At 35.9% G+C, this 15,847-nt stretch overlaps 1 protein-coding gene across 13 annotated transcripts in view; it reads right to left on the reverse strand.

Annotated features, from left to right (window-relative positions):
- Positions 1–7,240: 7,240 nt before the first annotated feature.
- ppfia1 (PTPRF interacting protein alpha 1) overlaps positions 7,241–15,847 on the reverse strand; it is a 194,641-nt gene continuing 186,034 nt past the window's right edge. For 8 of the 13 annotated variants that reach the window (XM_073815709.1, XM_065272899.2, XM_065272898.2 and 5 more), the window contains 4 exons: positions 10,969–11,144; positions 10,819–10,887; positions 10,303–10,471; positions 7,241–8,245 (listed from right to left, as the gene is read on the reverse strand). In XM_073815709.1, the coding sequence (XP_073671810.1) occupies positions 8,163–8,245; positions 10,303–10,471; positions 10,819–10,887; positions 10,969–11,144 (497 nt within the window). In that variant the 3' untranslated portion in view covers positions 7,241–8,162. Of the gene's footprint in view, positions 8,268–10,054; positions 10,128–10,302; positions 10,472–10,818; positions 10,888–10,968; positions 11,145–15,847 lie in introns of all 13 variants that reach the window. The other 5 variants (XM_073815710.1, XM_073815711.1, XM_065272900.2 and 2 more) reach the window with 2 other exon arrangements.

The raw sequence follows: 15,847 nt of genomic DNA on the forward strand, positions 1-15,847 counted from the left end.
TATTTGTTTAATGACTTATATTTTTTACCATCCTAAGATTGCTACCTTATACATAAGAATGTTCCAAACACAACTTATTGTCACGATTAAACATTTCTTTGCTGTGTAAATGTAAGAATTATCTTCATCAACTTACCGAGTGGAAATCACAATGGACCTTGGTATCGTCGCATTCGATGACATCAGAGTTTTTAAATTACAGGATTTTAAATAAACAAATTAATAATTAAGCAACCCATTAATTAATCGAACACAATCATAGTTTAGTAAAATGTATATTTATATCTATATTTATTACCATCAACGAGCCTTTGATAAAAAAAATATTTAGCACCCAGCGCATCACGTCTAAAGTTAATCAAAGGCGCACATACCTACATGATCAGAAAATGCTTAAAATGCTATTCGCACGCGCCATGGAGCGTTTTTAAAGTCACCTCTGAATGTTGTTTTACCTGCAGTTGAAAGCGGTTTTAATAAAACTTCCCTCTGTTGCCTATTTGAGTTCAGACTGCGAGGGATTTTTTGAATTAAAAACCAGTTGAATGGCCAGATAAATATTGACTTGCGCTGGCACAGATCATTTATTGTTGCCTCTTCGTATTTATTCTTATTTATTGCAGTCTGTAGAAGACGTCATGTGACGAGCCCTGGCAGCGTCCATAGCAACCAAAACGTATCAGTTTTACATTATTCTGGCAAGATCTGAAAAATCTGCGTAACATCGAGCAAGCGAGTGATTATGTAAATTCAAACCGACTGCCGCATGACGTCAAAGTTCCGCGAGAGCAGTTTAAAAGCAAACTCCTCCGTCTGATTTCGTGAATCGCTCTCGCGGTACTTTGACGTAATGCAGCTGTCTAGCCGCATGACGTCGAATAAGCCTATTGGTTAAGCTGACACGCAGCTCCTTCGTGCTCCAAAACATAACGCGCCAGCACACACAGGATCGATGAAGAGCGTTTTGCTGGTATGTACGGCTATTATTGGTATTAAATTAAACGAAGTACTGTTTTAACGGGAAGTAAGGAAGACATTGCACTGTAGTGCTTAGCATTAATACTTCAATGAGCATTACTAGTCTTGTGAAACTGACTAATACTGTCAAGCCTGCGTGAAGTGTTGGACTTTAAGGCGTCCATTGCATGTTCATAATTTAGAGGAAAGGCACAAGATACGAATATCTAAGTTCAAATATTTATTGATCAGATATGAAAAAGTTTAACAGCGCGCTGGATCTTCTCATGACCACATCTGGTAAGCGAAGACACACAGCCTCTTTTTTGACAATTATTTATATATTATGTGACGTCGATCTTTCTTCAGAAAATCTCCACCCACAAAGGCTGCTTTTCCTCGTGAATCTGACTCCCTCACCACACCCAATTTTAGCCTGTAGGCAAAAATGGACACACATAGACAAAGAAAAACAAACTGTTCTCCTCTCATCCCTGGGAGCCCTGCAGTTCCTCTCTAGTACTCCTCCACTTCACATATGGTTGACTTCACATAGCATGTTATAATGCTTTCTTAAAAACAAATCATTAATAAAACATTCATTTATAAAAAACATAAGCTGTAAGATGAAAGTGATTATTATGTAAAACATATTTCAATATCATGACATCATTTCATTATTCGTAAAATTGGTTATATGAATAAGGCACACATTAACTTCTTTAGATAGATAAACACATATTAAATCTTTTACTGCAATACTACTTCTAAGGAAACACTTTAATCATTATTAAAAACCATCTGTTAGGAAAGAAAACACACACACACACACACACACACACACACACACACACACACACACACACACACACACACACACACACACACACACACACACACACACACACACACACACACACACACACACACACAGGAGATTCTGTTCTTCAAGGTTGAGCTGCCCTGCCCCCATTAGGTTATTCTGTATGCAACCTTCATTTCATTGGTTAATACACATTTATCAAAGACAACATCTTATATTTATTACATCAATTATTCAATGATTAATACTGATTAAGTAAGAAATACATTGCATATTTTATCCTGTGAATATTAAAGCATTAGTTAATAACATGGTTCCCTGTTTGCTTTTCTCCCTCAGGCCTCTCTCTTATCTTAACAATTTCCAGACGTACATTCCTCAGCATATGCTGTTTCTCCCCCAACCGAAACCACACAGACAACTTTCTTGTATTCAGCACAGAAATCTTTGTTGTAACAATACACATAATTAAGATTATAAACAGCACGATTAGTAAAACAAAATCAAATCCCACAGAAGATGCTTAAAACAATAAAAAACTTGTCGTCAGCAAATGTTCAGCAACAATCACAGACATTAGGTAGGCTTATTCATATTGGCACGTGTAATGCAGCATATTGAACTTTTGAAAAACGACCGTGGATATAGTACAGGGATGTAAACAGCGCGCTTTTTAAATGTCAGTTTGGGTGACTTGGGTCTGAGAGCAGGGGCGGCGTTTGCGTATGGCAGTTGCCATACCCTAGCATTCAGACAAAACACCAGAAATCAACAGGCTATAATGAAGCTCATTAAAAATAATGTTAAATATTTTCAGTAGAACATATCTGAACATTGGTAAATCACTAATATGGATAATTTACGCGTGTGCTCGACTTCATGCTATAATACAGGAACCGACATGTGGATGACATCAACGTGCCGCAAGAGCGGTTTGCAAGCAAACTCTTCCGATGATTTCTGCCTCACCCTCGCGGTACTTTGATGTCATCAACCTGTCGTTCTTGCAGCGCAGCTTGAATTGTGCAGGAGGTTTCATGATGACCGCTGTTGTTATAATCTTTATTTTCGCAAGTAAACTCCTTTTTTGTTTTAACATTCAAACAGACTCACGGTTCTCCCCCACACTCGCGCAATGCATATTGCATACATTATTTCAGAAGTAAAATGATTTGTTCTCTGTGGATAAATAAACATGTTCTACACTGGGAAATTGTAGCGCAGTCGAAGTGAATTGTATTAATTATTTGCGCACGTTTTTGAATATTTCGACTTGTGGAATAAAAACTGCACGACGACAAAAGGTAAGACTTGTTTTTGCATTTAGCCCTGTTTTACTAAGAGTTTTATTTAGTATTTAAGTCATAGTTGGTTAGCTGGCTGGGTTAACTACGTGTGCTCTATCACATTAAGTCTTTATCATAGTATGATTTTATACAGGTTGGTGGAGTATGTACACATATGGATATAATGTGGTTTCATAGATTCGTTATTTGAATGGCCTTCTTGTACGAATAATTTTTTGCCATACCCTAGGTTTTCGTGAAACGCCGCCACTGTCTGAGAGGGTTGGATTATAATTTCACAAAGTCATCTGAAGCCATTCCATTGCTTAATGTATGTGAGGGACAGAAGTCTATTTACATCATTACATTAAAGTTAAGGGAAACTAGTTCCCTCCTCCCTTAACATAACATGTCTAGACGTCTGTAAGCAATTTTCCTTGTGTTGTCAAATAGGCTAGACCTCAATATACTCCGATTTTGTCGTAGTGTATTATTTTAATATTTGTATTATTAGTAACGGTGTACTTATGGTAAATAATAACAAGCAAATTGTTCAAAATTTTGGTTTCTTCATGAGGTGTGTAACTATAGGGACGATATTACCAACTTCTTTCTAAAGAAGCAAAAGTCAGGTGCAGATCAGGGCCAAACAGATCCCAGTTGTTCTATTTTTGCTATATACTTAATACATATATAATTGTGTACATTTTGGAAAATAAACAACTTTAATTTAATCTATATACATTTTGTGGAAAATAATTTATTTTTAGTGTAATTGAACACTTTGTATATTGACCCCCCAAAATAATACCTTGCCACCCCTTTTTCAAAAGTCTAGCTGATGTGTATATATATATATATATATATATATATATATATATATATATATATATATATATATATATATATATATATATATATATATTTATATATATATATTTGTGTGTGTGTGTGTGTGTGTGTGTATGTATATATATATATGTGTGTGTGTATGTGTATGTATATATATATATGCATGTATGTATGTACGTATATGTTTATGCAGTTATTGTTTATGTTTAATTTTGTTGGGTAGATGTTGTTTTGTAAATAGGGAAGGGCACAATAAGCCGCTGCTTCAGCCTACACCTGTTCGGTTACCATCTTTGTCTGTCTGTAATTAATTTTCTGTACATATATTTTATTTTATGTTTAGTAACCAAATAAACAAACATTCATTCATTCAAGTCTTTGTTTTAGCAAAAAAAGGGTGTCTAAAACACATATTGAGTAGGAGTTACATGGCATAGGCTATATCGTTTACATCTCTGGTTCACCCCACACAAACATAAAACCTTACAGTAATCTCACAAAATCATGTATTCCATAATAAAACATCTACATATCGGGGTACTTCAAGCCTCAGTGCTCTTTTATATGACATTGACATGACATTCCAGGGTTCTATCATTCGTAATCATGTCAGTGCAATTTAGTCATAGACCCATAAATCATGGGGTTAGACACCAAGATTACTTGGCTAGGTCAAATAATGAAGGAGTTATGATATTTTAAGGGCTTCCTGCCTGTCTTGGACACCATCTTGAAAATGACACCTTTCTTGTAGTCAAACTTTGGTAAACTTTTAAAAGGGACACATAATACAACAAAAAACAGCTGAGAAACCTTTTGTTAGAATTTTTTAGGGTTAGGTGTTTTTTTCATATATGCAGCTGCCTAAAACAGTTAATCTCACCTCCTAAACTCACTCATACCAACATAACACTGGAACAATTCTCATTCAGAAAACACACATTTCATTCACAACACACTGGCTGAGTCCGATCGCATACTCACTCAGTAGGTACTTCTTTCAATGATTTTGTATGTTTGTGTCAGTATGGACATCATCTGCCATGTTGACATTATCATGTGACCTATGACGTAGTAGCCTTGTTTGAGTTCATGCGGCACCACAAGAACCAACAGGAGAATGACATCACAATACCTTGAGAGCGACTCGAAATCAGACTTCTCCGTTTGATTTCTGGAATCGCATGTCATCCGCCTTTTGGTTCTTGCAGCAGTGCGTGAACTCAAAACATAATATCAGACATGAAAAAGTATGCATTTGTATAAGGGACAGGTGCACTAACACCTGATTGCATCAGTAACGTGACAACTATACTTTGTCTCTGTCAGTGTTTGCATTGGTTAAAATGTTTGGACAAAGGAGAGGTCGGGCAGCTGCTCAAAGATCTCTTTTATTTACTTAAAACTGGATATATGAATATAAAAAAGTAGTAAATAAAACCATCACAATAAATGAAATATAGAAGTGAATACCACATGAAACAAAAACTTTATTAAAATGTATTTTTCTAACAAACTTTTAGATTTACTGCCATCTCAACACAGCTGGGGCAATTCTGCAGCTTTATTTTTATGAATCAGCGGAGCACTTTGTAGTATATTCTGGGTCTGTGTGTGAAGTCAGGGTGCTGAGGAACAGCCATATATCGAAATAACTCGATTGGCTGGTCTCCGGTCGATATGATGATTGCTTTGCTTTCTCGTGGCATCCTGGGAAAGCTAGAATAGATAAGTGTCCATCGAAGCTTGCTTCAGAATCTGGGCAGACTCAGTATGGCATCCAGGGATTTCTTGCCTACTGATTTTATAAATACGGAGGATTCAGACATACTACAGAGAATGATTCTGTATAATTTTGAATCCGACAATTAAACCAAGAATTTTTGTCTTATGCCAAACTGCAACAGCTGAATTATAACAATTTATGTTAAGCAGTTAAAAAAGTCTGGTTTATGTGTGTCTACGTTAATTCTATATAATCAATATTACTGTTGTGCAATGAAAATGAAAAACCTTAGGCAATGTAGGGGCATGGGGTCACACTTTGCTTAGGGTCCCCAAGTTGGTAAACACGCTACTGCATTCGTACTCCACAACATGCAAAATACTATGTATTTTCAGCACATTTTTCTAATGCTAGCACACTGCATATATAAGCATTTTTTAATTCTTGTTTATGTCATAACAGTAATTGATGTTAGTTTGTAGTGCATTAACTAAAGTTAACCATTTCAAATTTGATTTAAATAAATGTATTAGTAAATTAATTGAATTTACAATAAACAATGAATAAAATGATAAAATTTTGCAGAAAAATTGCCATTTTTCAAATCTCATGACAACTACACGGCGCTGTGACGAAACTCAGCATGCACCCTCAGTTCATGACTGTTATGACATATACCAAGTCTCACGTTAATACGCAAAAGTTTTGTGAAGATATAGCCTCAATTTCTTTACATCTCTTGACCACTAGGTGGCGCCATACCACGTTTCGTAGCGATACACCATTGCATTTGTGAAATACTGAACAAATATAGCTGCAAGCAGCAATTACCGGGGCCAAGCCAAAAAGAGCACAGAAGGAAGAAAAATCGAGTTTCGAGAGCAGATTAAAGAACCTAGAAAAACCTCTTGATTTCAGACAAAATAAAATGAAAGCCATCAGCAAAACAGCTGTGTTCTCATTCAGTGAAACATCTCCCTCTCTTCTCGAGGAGCATTGTAAGCTAAAACACTGAAGGAAGTGGGAGTGATGCTTGCAGTGGTAAACCTCAGGTCAAATGTTACAGTGGAGTCAATAGAGCTCATCCCCATGTCTCTACGATGCTCTGATGCAGAGATATAGGCAAAAACGGTTGATAAGATATTCTCATTGGTTGCTAGGGCGTGAATTGACATCCACCAATGATTATACTCCAAGCCATGAAAGGAATAATCAATGATGACTCATTGTTTTATGTATTAAAAAAATCATTATGCTTTCGTTGTTTCTTGATTGGTCTGCACTTTTTCTTTCTTTCCATTCCACGTAAAGCTGCTTTGTAACAATGACCAATTGTGAAAAGCGATACATTATAAACTTGAAACTACAAAATAAAGTGTTACCAGCAAGTCATAAAATTACCTGCGTATCAATAAATAATGCTAACTGCTACATTGTGTGTTAGCTCCAAATTTGCTAATGCTTTGTTCTTTTGGTGGCAGTGGCACCAAATGAAACAAAACAACCTTGGCATCTTTATGGAATCTGACAAGCAGAATATCAACTGATAATTAAGATTGTTTATGAAGACTTAATTATTTTATTGGCAGTGGAAAATATGTTTCAGTATTTTATTGAAATGAAAGCAATAAATAATACTGTGATAAAAATAGTTCATAAGTACTTAGACTGTACATTATTTCTATTACAGGACCAAGGGATTTATTTAAATAAAAGACACTAAATAACAGTGACTAAAGAATAATGAATTACAAACAATGAAAAACTGGGATATGATTCAAGTCTACGCTATTTAAATATGACAACAACTACACAAAGTCTGGATACATACAACATCAAAACGACATTAAAAACAAAAGCCAAAAAAAGGAAAAGAAATTTAAGGTTTCATTACAGTATGATGGTAGCTGAAGATTTGGAAACAGAAAGTTTAAGCTGAGGCCACAGGAGGATTGGTCCAAATATTCCCTACATACACAGACCTTTACTGTGGCACTAAGGAATGCTTGATGATTTTCAGTCAGTACCAGGAAAACTTGACAATGAAGACATCATGTTTTTAGAAAGATGTCATCAAAATAGCCCTCATAATTGTTATGGCTTATCCAAGGGTTTGGTTTTGGTATCACAGGTAAGAATACAAAAATCTTCTCACAGGTGAAAGAACGGAAACAACTTCTAAAACATGTACCAACTCTGACATTCACACAATACCAATGAATGACTCAGTCACACGTGGGAAAACAACAAATGAAAGTTAAAGCAATATTTTTTGAATGGAAAAAATAAGTAAGTTAGATGCAAATGTACAAACCTTGGACATGTAATACATTAAAATATTTCTAAAAGAGTTCAACAGGATTAACAAATGACAAAAAAAGCTGACAAAATTAAAAGCAAAAATTATGCTGGAAATTATTGTGAAATTATTGAAATGTCTCTGTGGCTTACATAAATAGAAGAATACTTAAATCTAAAATATATACTCTTGGGTTTAAAGATTTTTCTGCTGATGACATTACGGATCTTCTGCGAGAGGGAAAATCCCAAATTGATGAAAGTTCCAGCTTGACGGGAGCTCGTCGTCTTGTAAGCCATCACCTATAGAAGTAATGCATATATACTGAGAGAAAAGTATAACATCATTAGCCAGGATAGAAACAAACACACACACACACACACACACACACACACACACACACACACACACATAGATAGACGAGACAAAGCCGTGCCATAGCCGGTCCTACCCTTTGGAATAAGTTACCCTTAGCAGTTAAAACCGCTTCCACCATATCTGAATTCAAAAAGAGGCTTAAAACTTTCCTTTTTAATCGTGCTTTTAACTGATCCTGAAGTGTTTTTATGTTTTATTACTGCATTATTTTACTAGGCATGGCTATCTTGCCTTTTAACTTGTGTTGTTATGTGTTTTAAGTCCTGTGTCTTAATATTATGTCTTTACTGTATCCCTGACAATGTAAAGCACTTTGGTAGGTCTTGACCTTTTTTAAAGCGCTTAACAAATAAATTAAACTTGAACAGACAGACAGATATTTATTTAAAAAAAATATTAATCAAATCAGTTATTTGAAATATTGTAGGAGTGAATCCGCATGATTAAGTAAGTTGTTACTATAATATAATGTTAATATATAATATTAATGCATGCTGCATTTTTATAAATACCCCAGTATTCGCCTATGTAGTTATAAATCAGTGTATAGTGGATTATGAGCATACCCATTGAAATGCAAATGCATCCCTTATAAGCAGTGATGGCTGATGCTAAAAGTTGGAGGGGGGGCACAAACAAACTTAAAATCAAACTTTTACTGTAGTAATGCAGGACTGTAAATAGCCATTTATCAGGTGATGAATATCATTACTGCTTAGCTAAAATGCTGAAAATTTTACTGTTGAAGTCAACTGTTAAAGCATGAAATGTACTATGAATCTGGGAATTTGTGTATAATATGGGTTTATTATCAGTAATGAACTAATCAAGGTAATCATTCACAAACTCACAAACACACACACACACACCAGAGGTTGTGTTAGACTTTTTCACAAATCCTGCCATCAATTATTATCCATCACATCATGTTTAATGATAATAATTGTTTTTGTTAACATAAAATTATTCAGAAATGTTTTACATGTCCATTTACAATCCTAGGATTTGTCATTTGAATGAACTGGTCTATTTTTGCCCTATTTAGAAAGGTCATGAATAATAATGTTGAGCTCTGCCTGGATTGCTCTGTGGCTCGTGTCAGTAGCTCACATTAGTAAACATTTCAACAACTTTGTATTTAATTTAATGTGTAATTTATAAAAAATTATAAAACACAGAAGCATCCTCTAAGGCCAAAACAGTTAAACTCTGTGTATATTTTGATCATCGCTGATCTCTAACAAAAGTCCTTTTACAAAAATGCCATTATCTCAGCTTCTTGCTAAAATGTGATATTTTTGCAGAAACCTACCCATATTTGATAAGTAAAGAAAACAAATTAAAGCAGAGGGTGTGATCTTTTACTTGATATATTTTATGTTTATATATTAAAAGAAGAAAAGTTTCTGGAAGGCATTAAACTTTTGTGAAAATCATAAAAAACGCTGGCGGGGGAAAGAGGCATGACAAAGCTTGAATTGGTGCGGATACAAGAGCAAAGCTGCAGACATCAGAGGATCCAAACAAGATATTGACTCTTCATATACTGTAGGTCCAAGTTACACACTTAATCATATTACAAAACTCTACACACCGAGGAGTTCAGAGGTCAGATTTCAATGTTTTTAATAAATATGGCATACTTGATTACATTTAATAAGGCTTCTGTCTGTAAAACAAGATAACTGCAGAAACAAAATGAATATTTAATGAGGATGATGTTGGAGACTCACCTCAGACAGCATTAACAGGAGTAAGTTCTAACTGTGGCAGAGTCCAACCGCTGAACTCCACTCACACTCCCCCCTACAGTCCCCCCCACACACATAGATTAGCCAAACAAATAACTCAATTAATCATTCATTAAAAGCACAAGATGCAAAAACATAGCACTGATATTTGACTACAGGCAAGTTCAAACATTTTAATCAGGAGCTATGAAGCAAATTGCAGTATGTATCATCCTTGTCGGCACACATACCATCAAGCTGTGGCTTCTTTGACAGCAGGCCAGCAGATGAAGGTCCAGCGCTGGTCACTCTGAAGCTTGCAGGTAGCGTGTCAGCAGAGCCCACACTCATTCCTCGCACATCTTTGGGACGGAATTTCTTTCTCCAAGAGGGTGCGCGCCGGAAGTTCTTGTCGTCATCCTGCGTGTAGTGTAAAACATTTTTTTGGACATTTTAATAACACTGCTATATCCATGAGATTTTCCTTCTATTTCTAATCGGATAATCCCCCTGCGCCTTCACTCCCTCTTGCGCATTTCGCACACACACCTTCCTTAAGTATAAACTCATTCCTGTCAGCTTTTTCAGAATCATGTAATAATATTAGCTAACATTGAAAAATTAAAAAAAGTGAATAATTTAGAAACGGTAGAAGATGGAATTGCCTTTCTGCCCTCACATACTAAGTACAGAAATCATATTAGAAGCATCAAACAGAAGTGAAAATAGTGGCTCTGCTGTAGCCAAACAGAAGCCCTCTTGCTCACCTCTTCTAGTTTCCTTTCAGTCCCTGCAGCCAGCAGGTTACTGTACTCTCGCTCCAGCAATGTCCTCGCCTGAAGAGACACAAAAGTTAATGTAAACACGTCAAAAAAAACATGCAGACACAGATTAAGCAACACCAACATGTATATTACCTGTGTGCACTGTGTAGGGATCTGCAGAAGCAGAGCCAAGGCATTATGGTCAAAGGATTCATCTAAGGCAATAAGTGCTCCATGGACACCACTCTCCTGAAGGTTGCCAGCATACTCCTTCAGCCCAATAGACTGCACCCAACAAATAACACGCTCATTCGTCCACACCAGCACATCTGCAATGAGACAATTATTATACAGCACTTTCAACAATTTTATTTGACTTCAACAAGACAATCGAATCCTGGACATTGTTGGGCTGTAGCTGGGAGTCTGTCAGTGTAGTTATTTGCACAATTTTTCAGCCAATTGAACAGATCACTCTAATTGGCTGTTTACCCTATGAAGCTGTAGAAATGGTGAGCGAGATTTGTTTAAAATGGTAAGCAGCTCCAGCTTTGACAACATCTGCTCGTCTGGTTTCCCTTTGAATAACCAAAACAGACTAGTGCTAAGGATCAAGTCACATATTTGTTGTTTCATTACTACTGTTTAGCAAAATAGAAAAAAACAAAAATGTAGAGTGCAGTATTAAGGGCCCATATTTTGTGGCTAAAAGCTCATTACTTTGTGTATTTGGTGTAATACAATGTGTTCGCATGATTTATGATAAAAAACATTATTTTCCACATACTGTACATTTTTGTACGGCAGCTCTAAGTCCCGCCCATCTGTAACAGGTCGTTTTGTACAAAGCTCATCGCTGTGATAAAGCGCAGTCTAACCAGGTGTGAATCGATAGGCCAGCTATGCAGTGCATTGTGATTGGACGAATTAGGTAAACAGAAATGTTTAAGCTAATCGATCAACTTTACCAGTGCGATGTGAGCAGAACATAACATATTGGTAGGTAAGGATACTAAAACAAAACCAATTGTCAGTAGGAAATTCATTAAATATAAAAACATCGGCTACATACAGGATGTCAGTCAGCAGAACCAGAGTGTAGTTGGAATTGTTCCACTTTTTAGAAGAAGCCTTTGTGTACAGCATTGTACTTCCCTCGTGTTAAAAAAGTAGTACATTCATCAAAAGTGCAGCACACAATCAAACATTTTAGTTGTACTGTTCTGAAACAGTGTTGTAAATAAAACCTTACCACTGGTTTCTTAATGTTTACTCAATCGGAACGCACAACAAAGCCGTTTGCCTTTCACAGGGGAAAACACAGCTTCTCCATGACATGGCGGAAGCAACAATACTACAGTGTGATTAAAAGTTACACCCTCTATCTTTGTGTGTGCATTAGGGCGGTGTTATTCAAATGGTCAAAGCAGTATGACATCTAACTTAATGGGTGTGTGTTAGAATGGCGTGAAGATTTCTTTGGATTTAAAACATGGCCGTAGCCAGCTATTAGGTCACCGAGGTCCGGACCCCGGTAGACTTTTCATATTAAAAAATTAAATTTGAAGTTCTCTTGATGACTAATTCGTTTTTCAAAACAAATCCGAGTACATAATTCAGTTTTGGACAGTTTACTGTATAGTTTAGTGTAAAATGACGAAGATTGGCTTAAGCTGCGAGGGCGGGTACATAATTGCCAGATCCCATTGTTAAAAATCCTCTTTAGACGTAGTGTTTTAGCAATTAATGTGACACTTTGACACCATCTATATAGTGATTGTTAGTTGTAGGTAAATATGAGTGATTTCTCTGATTTATTTCTGAAATACAAGGTTTGAACGAATTTTGTTCTTTAAGCCCAATTGCTTGTTTTTTAAGTACTAATATCTGGCAACACGGAAACTGAAAGTTATCAAATAAGAAGCATCATTCAGCGTGAGCAGCAGAGGTGGGTAGAGTACCCAGTAAAAGTACAAGTACTTATACAAAAATGTACTCCAGTAAAAGTAAAAGTATCAAATCTAATTATTTACTTGAGTAAGAGTAAAAAAGTATTACATGAAAAAAGTACTCAAGTAGTTAGTTACTCATTACTTCCGATCTGATAAAGAAGTAGCGCAAAAGCACTGAATTTCAGACTACTTGGAGGGTTTTCACAAACCTCTCCTTAAAAGTCTCATTGTTCTGCTTATATAAGTAAAGCAGCCTATCTCAGTCCTGCAATGGGTACATTAAGATCACATAACGTGTCATTTGAGAAAAAATCTCAAACACACACACAAATGTTTTCTGACGGTTAACTCTGTATTTATTTTCATGTTCACAACACAAACTTGTCAGCGTCTGCCTTTAAACATGCAAACAGTAAACAAAAAATAATGTGTGTGTCTGTTTGTTATCATGTTTTTATATGAATAGGTTATTTTCATTGCCATTAAAGTGCAATTACTGAACATAAACAGGAGCTTAATAAAAATGATAATTTTTAGAATTTCATATGGAACTCATCTGTTTGTGCAAATCAACACTACATTTATTATAATATATAATACATGTTTCTTTAAAATCAAACTTCATTCATTTATTTTTATTCATTCATTCTTTAGGAAGGCTTTAAATAAAATACAATCCCGTTTTTATTTGAATGTATTTTCTACACATTAGTGAGGTGTCCAGATTTGTGTATAAATGCAAGACGTCCTTACATTATGCTGTTTAGTCTGTTTAGTTGTGGGGTAATGATATGGAAATGTGCAGATGTCAACGTGCTGTTTGTATGGTTTAACTTACACTAGGTTTTGTCATCGCTTGCACAAGAGTGCATATGGTAAAAGAACTCGGACAGTGTGTGAAATGACCATTAATAGTGTTCAAATAGACAATACTGTGACACTTAATTCAGGTTGGATCTTGAATTCCTGTACGCTGAGATGTCAGCTCGTTTATTGAACAAAGCATGCATCGCATTATGAAACTATACTTTTTGACCTCTTGGAGTGAAAATATAGACCGAACTTGAAGCCACGCATGATCTGCCTCCGATATCTTGCACAACGCACACGTGCCCTCAACTGCTTCTCCAATTATTTACGTGCGATTGCGCGTGCTAAAGGGTGACCGCGCGGTCGCGCCCTAAAGGGTGACGCAGCCTGTCTCGCGAAACTTTCAAACATGCCCTATAAAGTTTAAAATATATATATATATATATATATATATATATATATATTTATATTCATTAATTATTACCATTTAAAAGTAGTGCTGTAACGCCACCAAATGTAGCAAAGTAAAAGTACAGTTTTTTCACTAGAAATGTACTTGAGTACATTTGATATCAACACTATCGAAAAACAGAAAATAACTACAAAGATGTAGAAGAATTGGTTTAAATAAAATATGCCAAATATGTTAACACCCCTAGCGTAAAACGGTAAAGCTACAAAACATAAGCATTAAAGTGCCCATATTATGAAAAACTCAGTTTTTCTGGTTTTGGGGTGTTATTTTGTGTCTCTGGTGCTTCCACACGCATACAAACTTGAAAAAAATCCATCCATGCTGTTTTGAGTGAGATACGGGTTTCTGAATGTCCTCTGCCTTGAGTCTCAGATTGCACAGTTTCAAAATCAGCTCCGTTGTGACGTAACTAGCCTTGTCGTCACATTGCGTTTGAATTTTCCCGCCCACCACCCCACTCGCAGGTCTCCACCCACCAGGTAGCTAGAGAGCAGTCACTTTGCTGATATCCTCTATACTGTTATCATGTCTCATGGAAATAATAGCGCTATTTGGGTATTATAGATTATACGCCTACTTTTAAAAACAAAGTTTTAACTCGTGTCTATGTGTTTACAGGAACCATAAGTGTAATCTCATATACAGTGTGTTACGACGCAAATAATCCTCAGATTGTAGGTGAAATCATATTCTATTACAAGACGTTCATGCGAAATCTGATGCAAACAACAGACTATCTATCTATATTATATGGATTATACGCATTTTTGGACAAAAATGGTCATGGGATATATTTTATTGGACAGTTCTCATTGCTTATTCACACATCTGAAACAGACTGAATTCGATTAACGATCGTTATATCAACACAAAGGTAAGAAGTCACGTTTATATTCTGCATATTGGACATCTGGACTTCTGTCACAAAGTACAACATTTATGATGCTAGAGCATCTGTATCTCAAAACAGAGACCATACACTGATGCTAAACCCGTAAGTTATACCTTTTAAACAATGTACAGTAACGCTAATATTATTCATGTTTGTAGACAGTAGGCTATATAGATATTGTTAGCAGAAAAAAACTGACATCATCCCGCCCACAAATTGGTGCACTTCAAGTGGGTGAACTTGTGTGTTTTAGCAGTCATTTGCCATTGAGAACGACGAGGTGGCTATCCGCTATGCTAGTTAGTTTGCAGCGTGGTTTCTCCTGCAAAGCCAGTGACCAGCTACCATACTTTTCGAAAGTTAAAAGAAATATTTAACTGCTTTGTTTTACAATTCTACATGAACTTACGAAGTAATAGTGTTTTGCCAAACTAACCAAGACCAGGAATATGTTAGTGTTGTCCAGGGCAAAACGAGTGTATTGTTGAGACTGCTACATCAAAATTAACTCTGGAATCATTATGTGTCATGAGACTCTTCTCCTGGAGTGTACTTATTAGTGATACTTTTTTGCTTGATTTGTCTATTGGCCATACATAAACCATTAATAATAATATATAATTTATAAAATAATAGTACAGTCTGCACTGCTCGCGATAACATTGCGCATGCGCACATGACGTTAGTAGTGGGGCGTGATCAAAGAGCAGCAGCTCATAAATATGTAATGACCACCTCAAAACAGTACATCTGAAATGCACTGAAACAGAGGCTACTAGAGATGGGTAACAATCCTTTCCTACAAGCTATTTCGAGCAAACAACTTCTGAAACATGTTTTATGGAACTCATATACCCATTTAACTTGTGGAAAAGCAGTCATAAGATGGGCACTTTAAGAATT

The sequence above is a fragment of the Paramisgurnus dabryanus genome, chromosome 9, assembly GCF_030506205.2.
Source record: "Paramisgurnus dabryanus chromosome 9, PD_genome_1.1, whole genome shotgun sequence".
NCBI lineage: Eukaryota > Metazoa > Chordata > Actinopteri > Cypriniformes > Cobitidae > Paramisgurnus > Paramisgurnus dabryanus.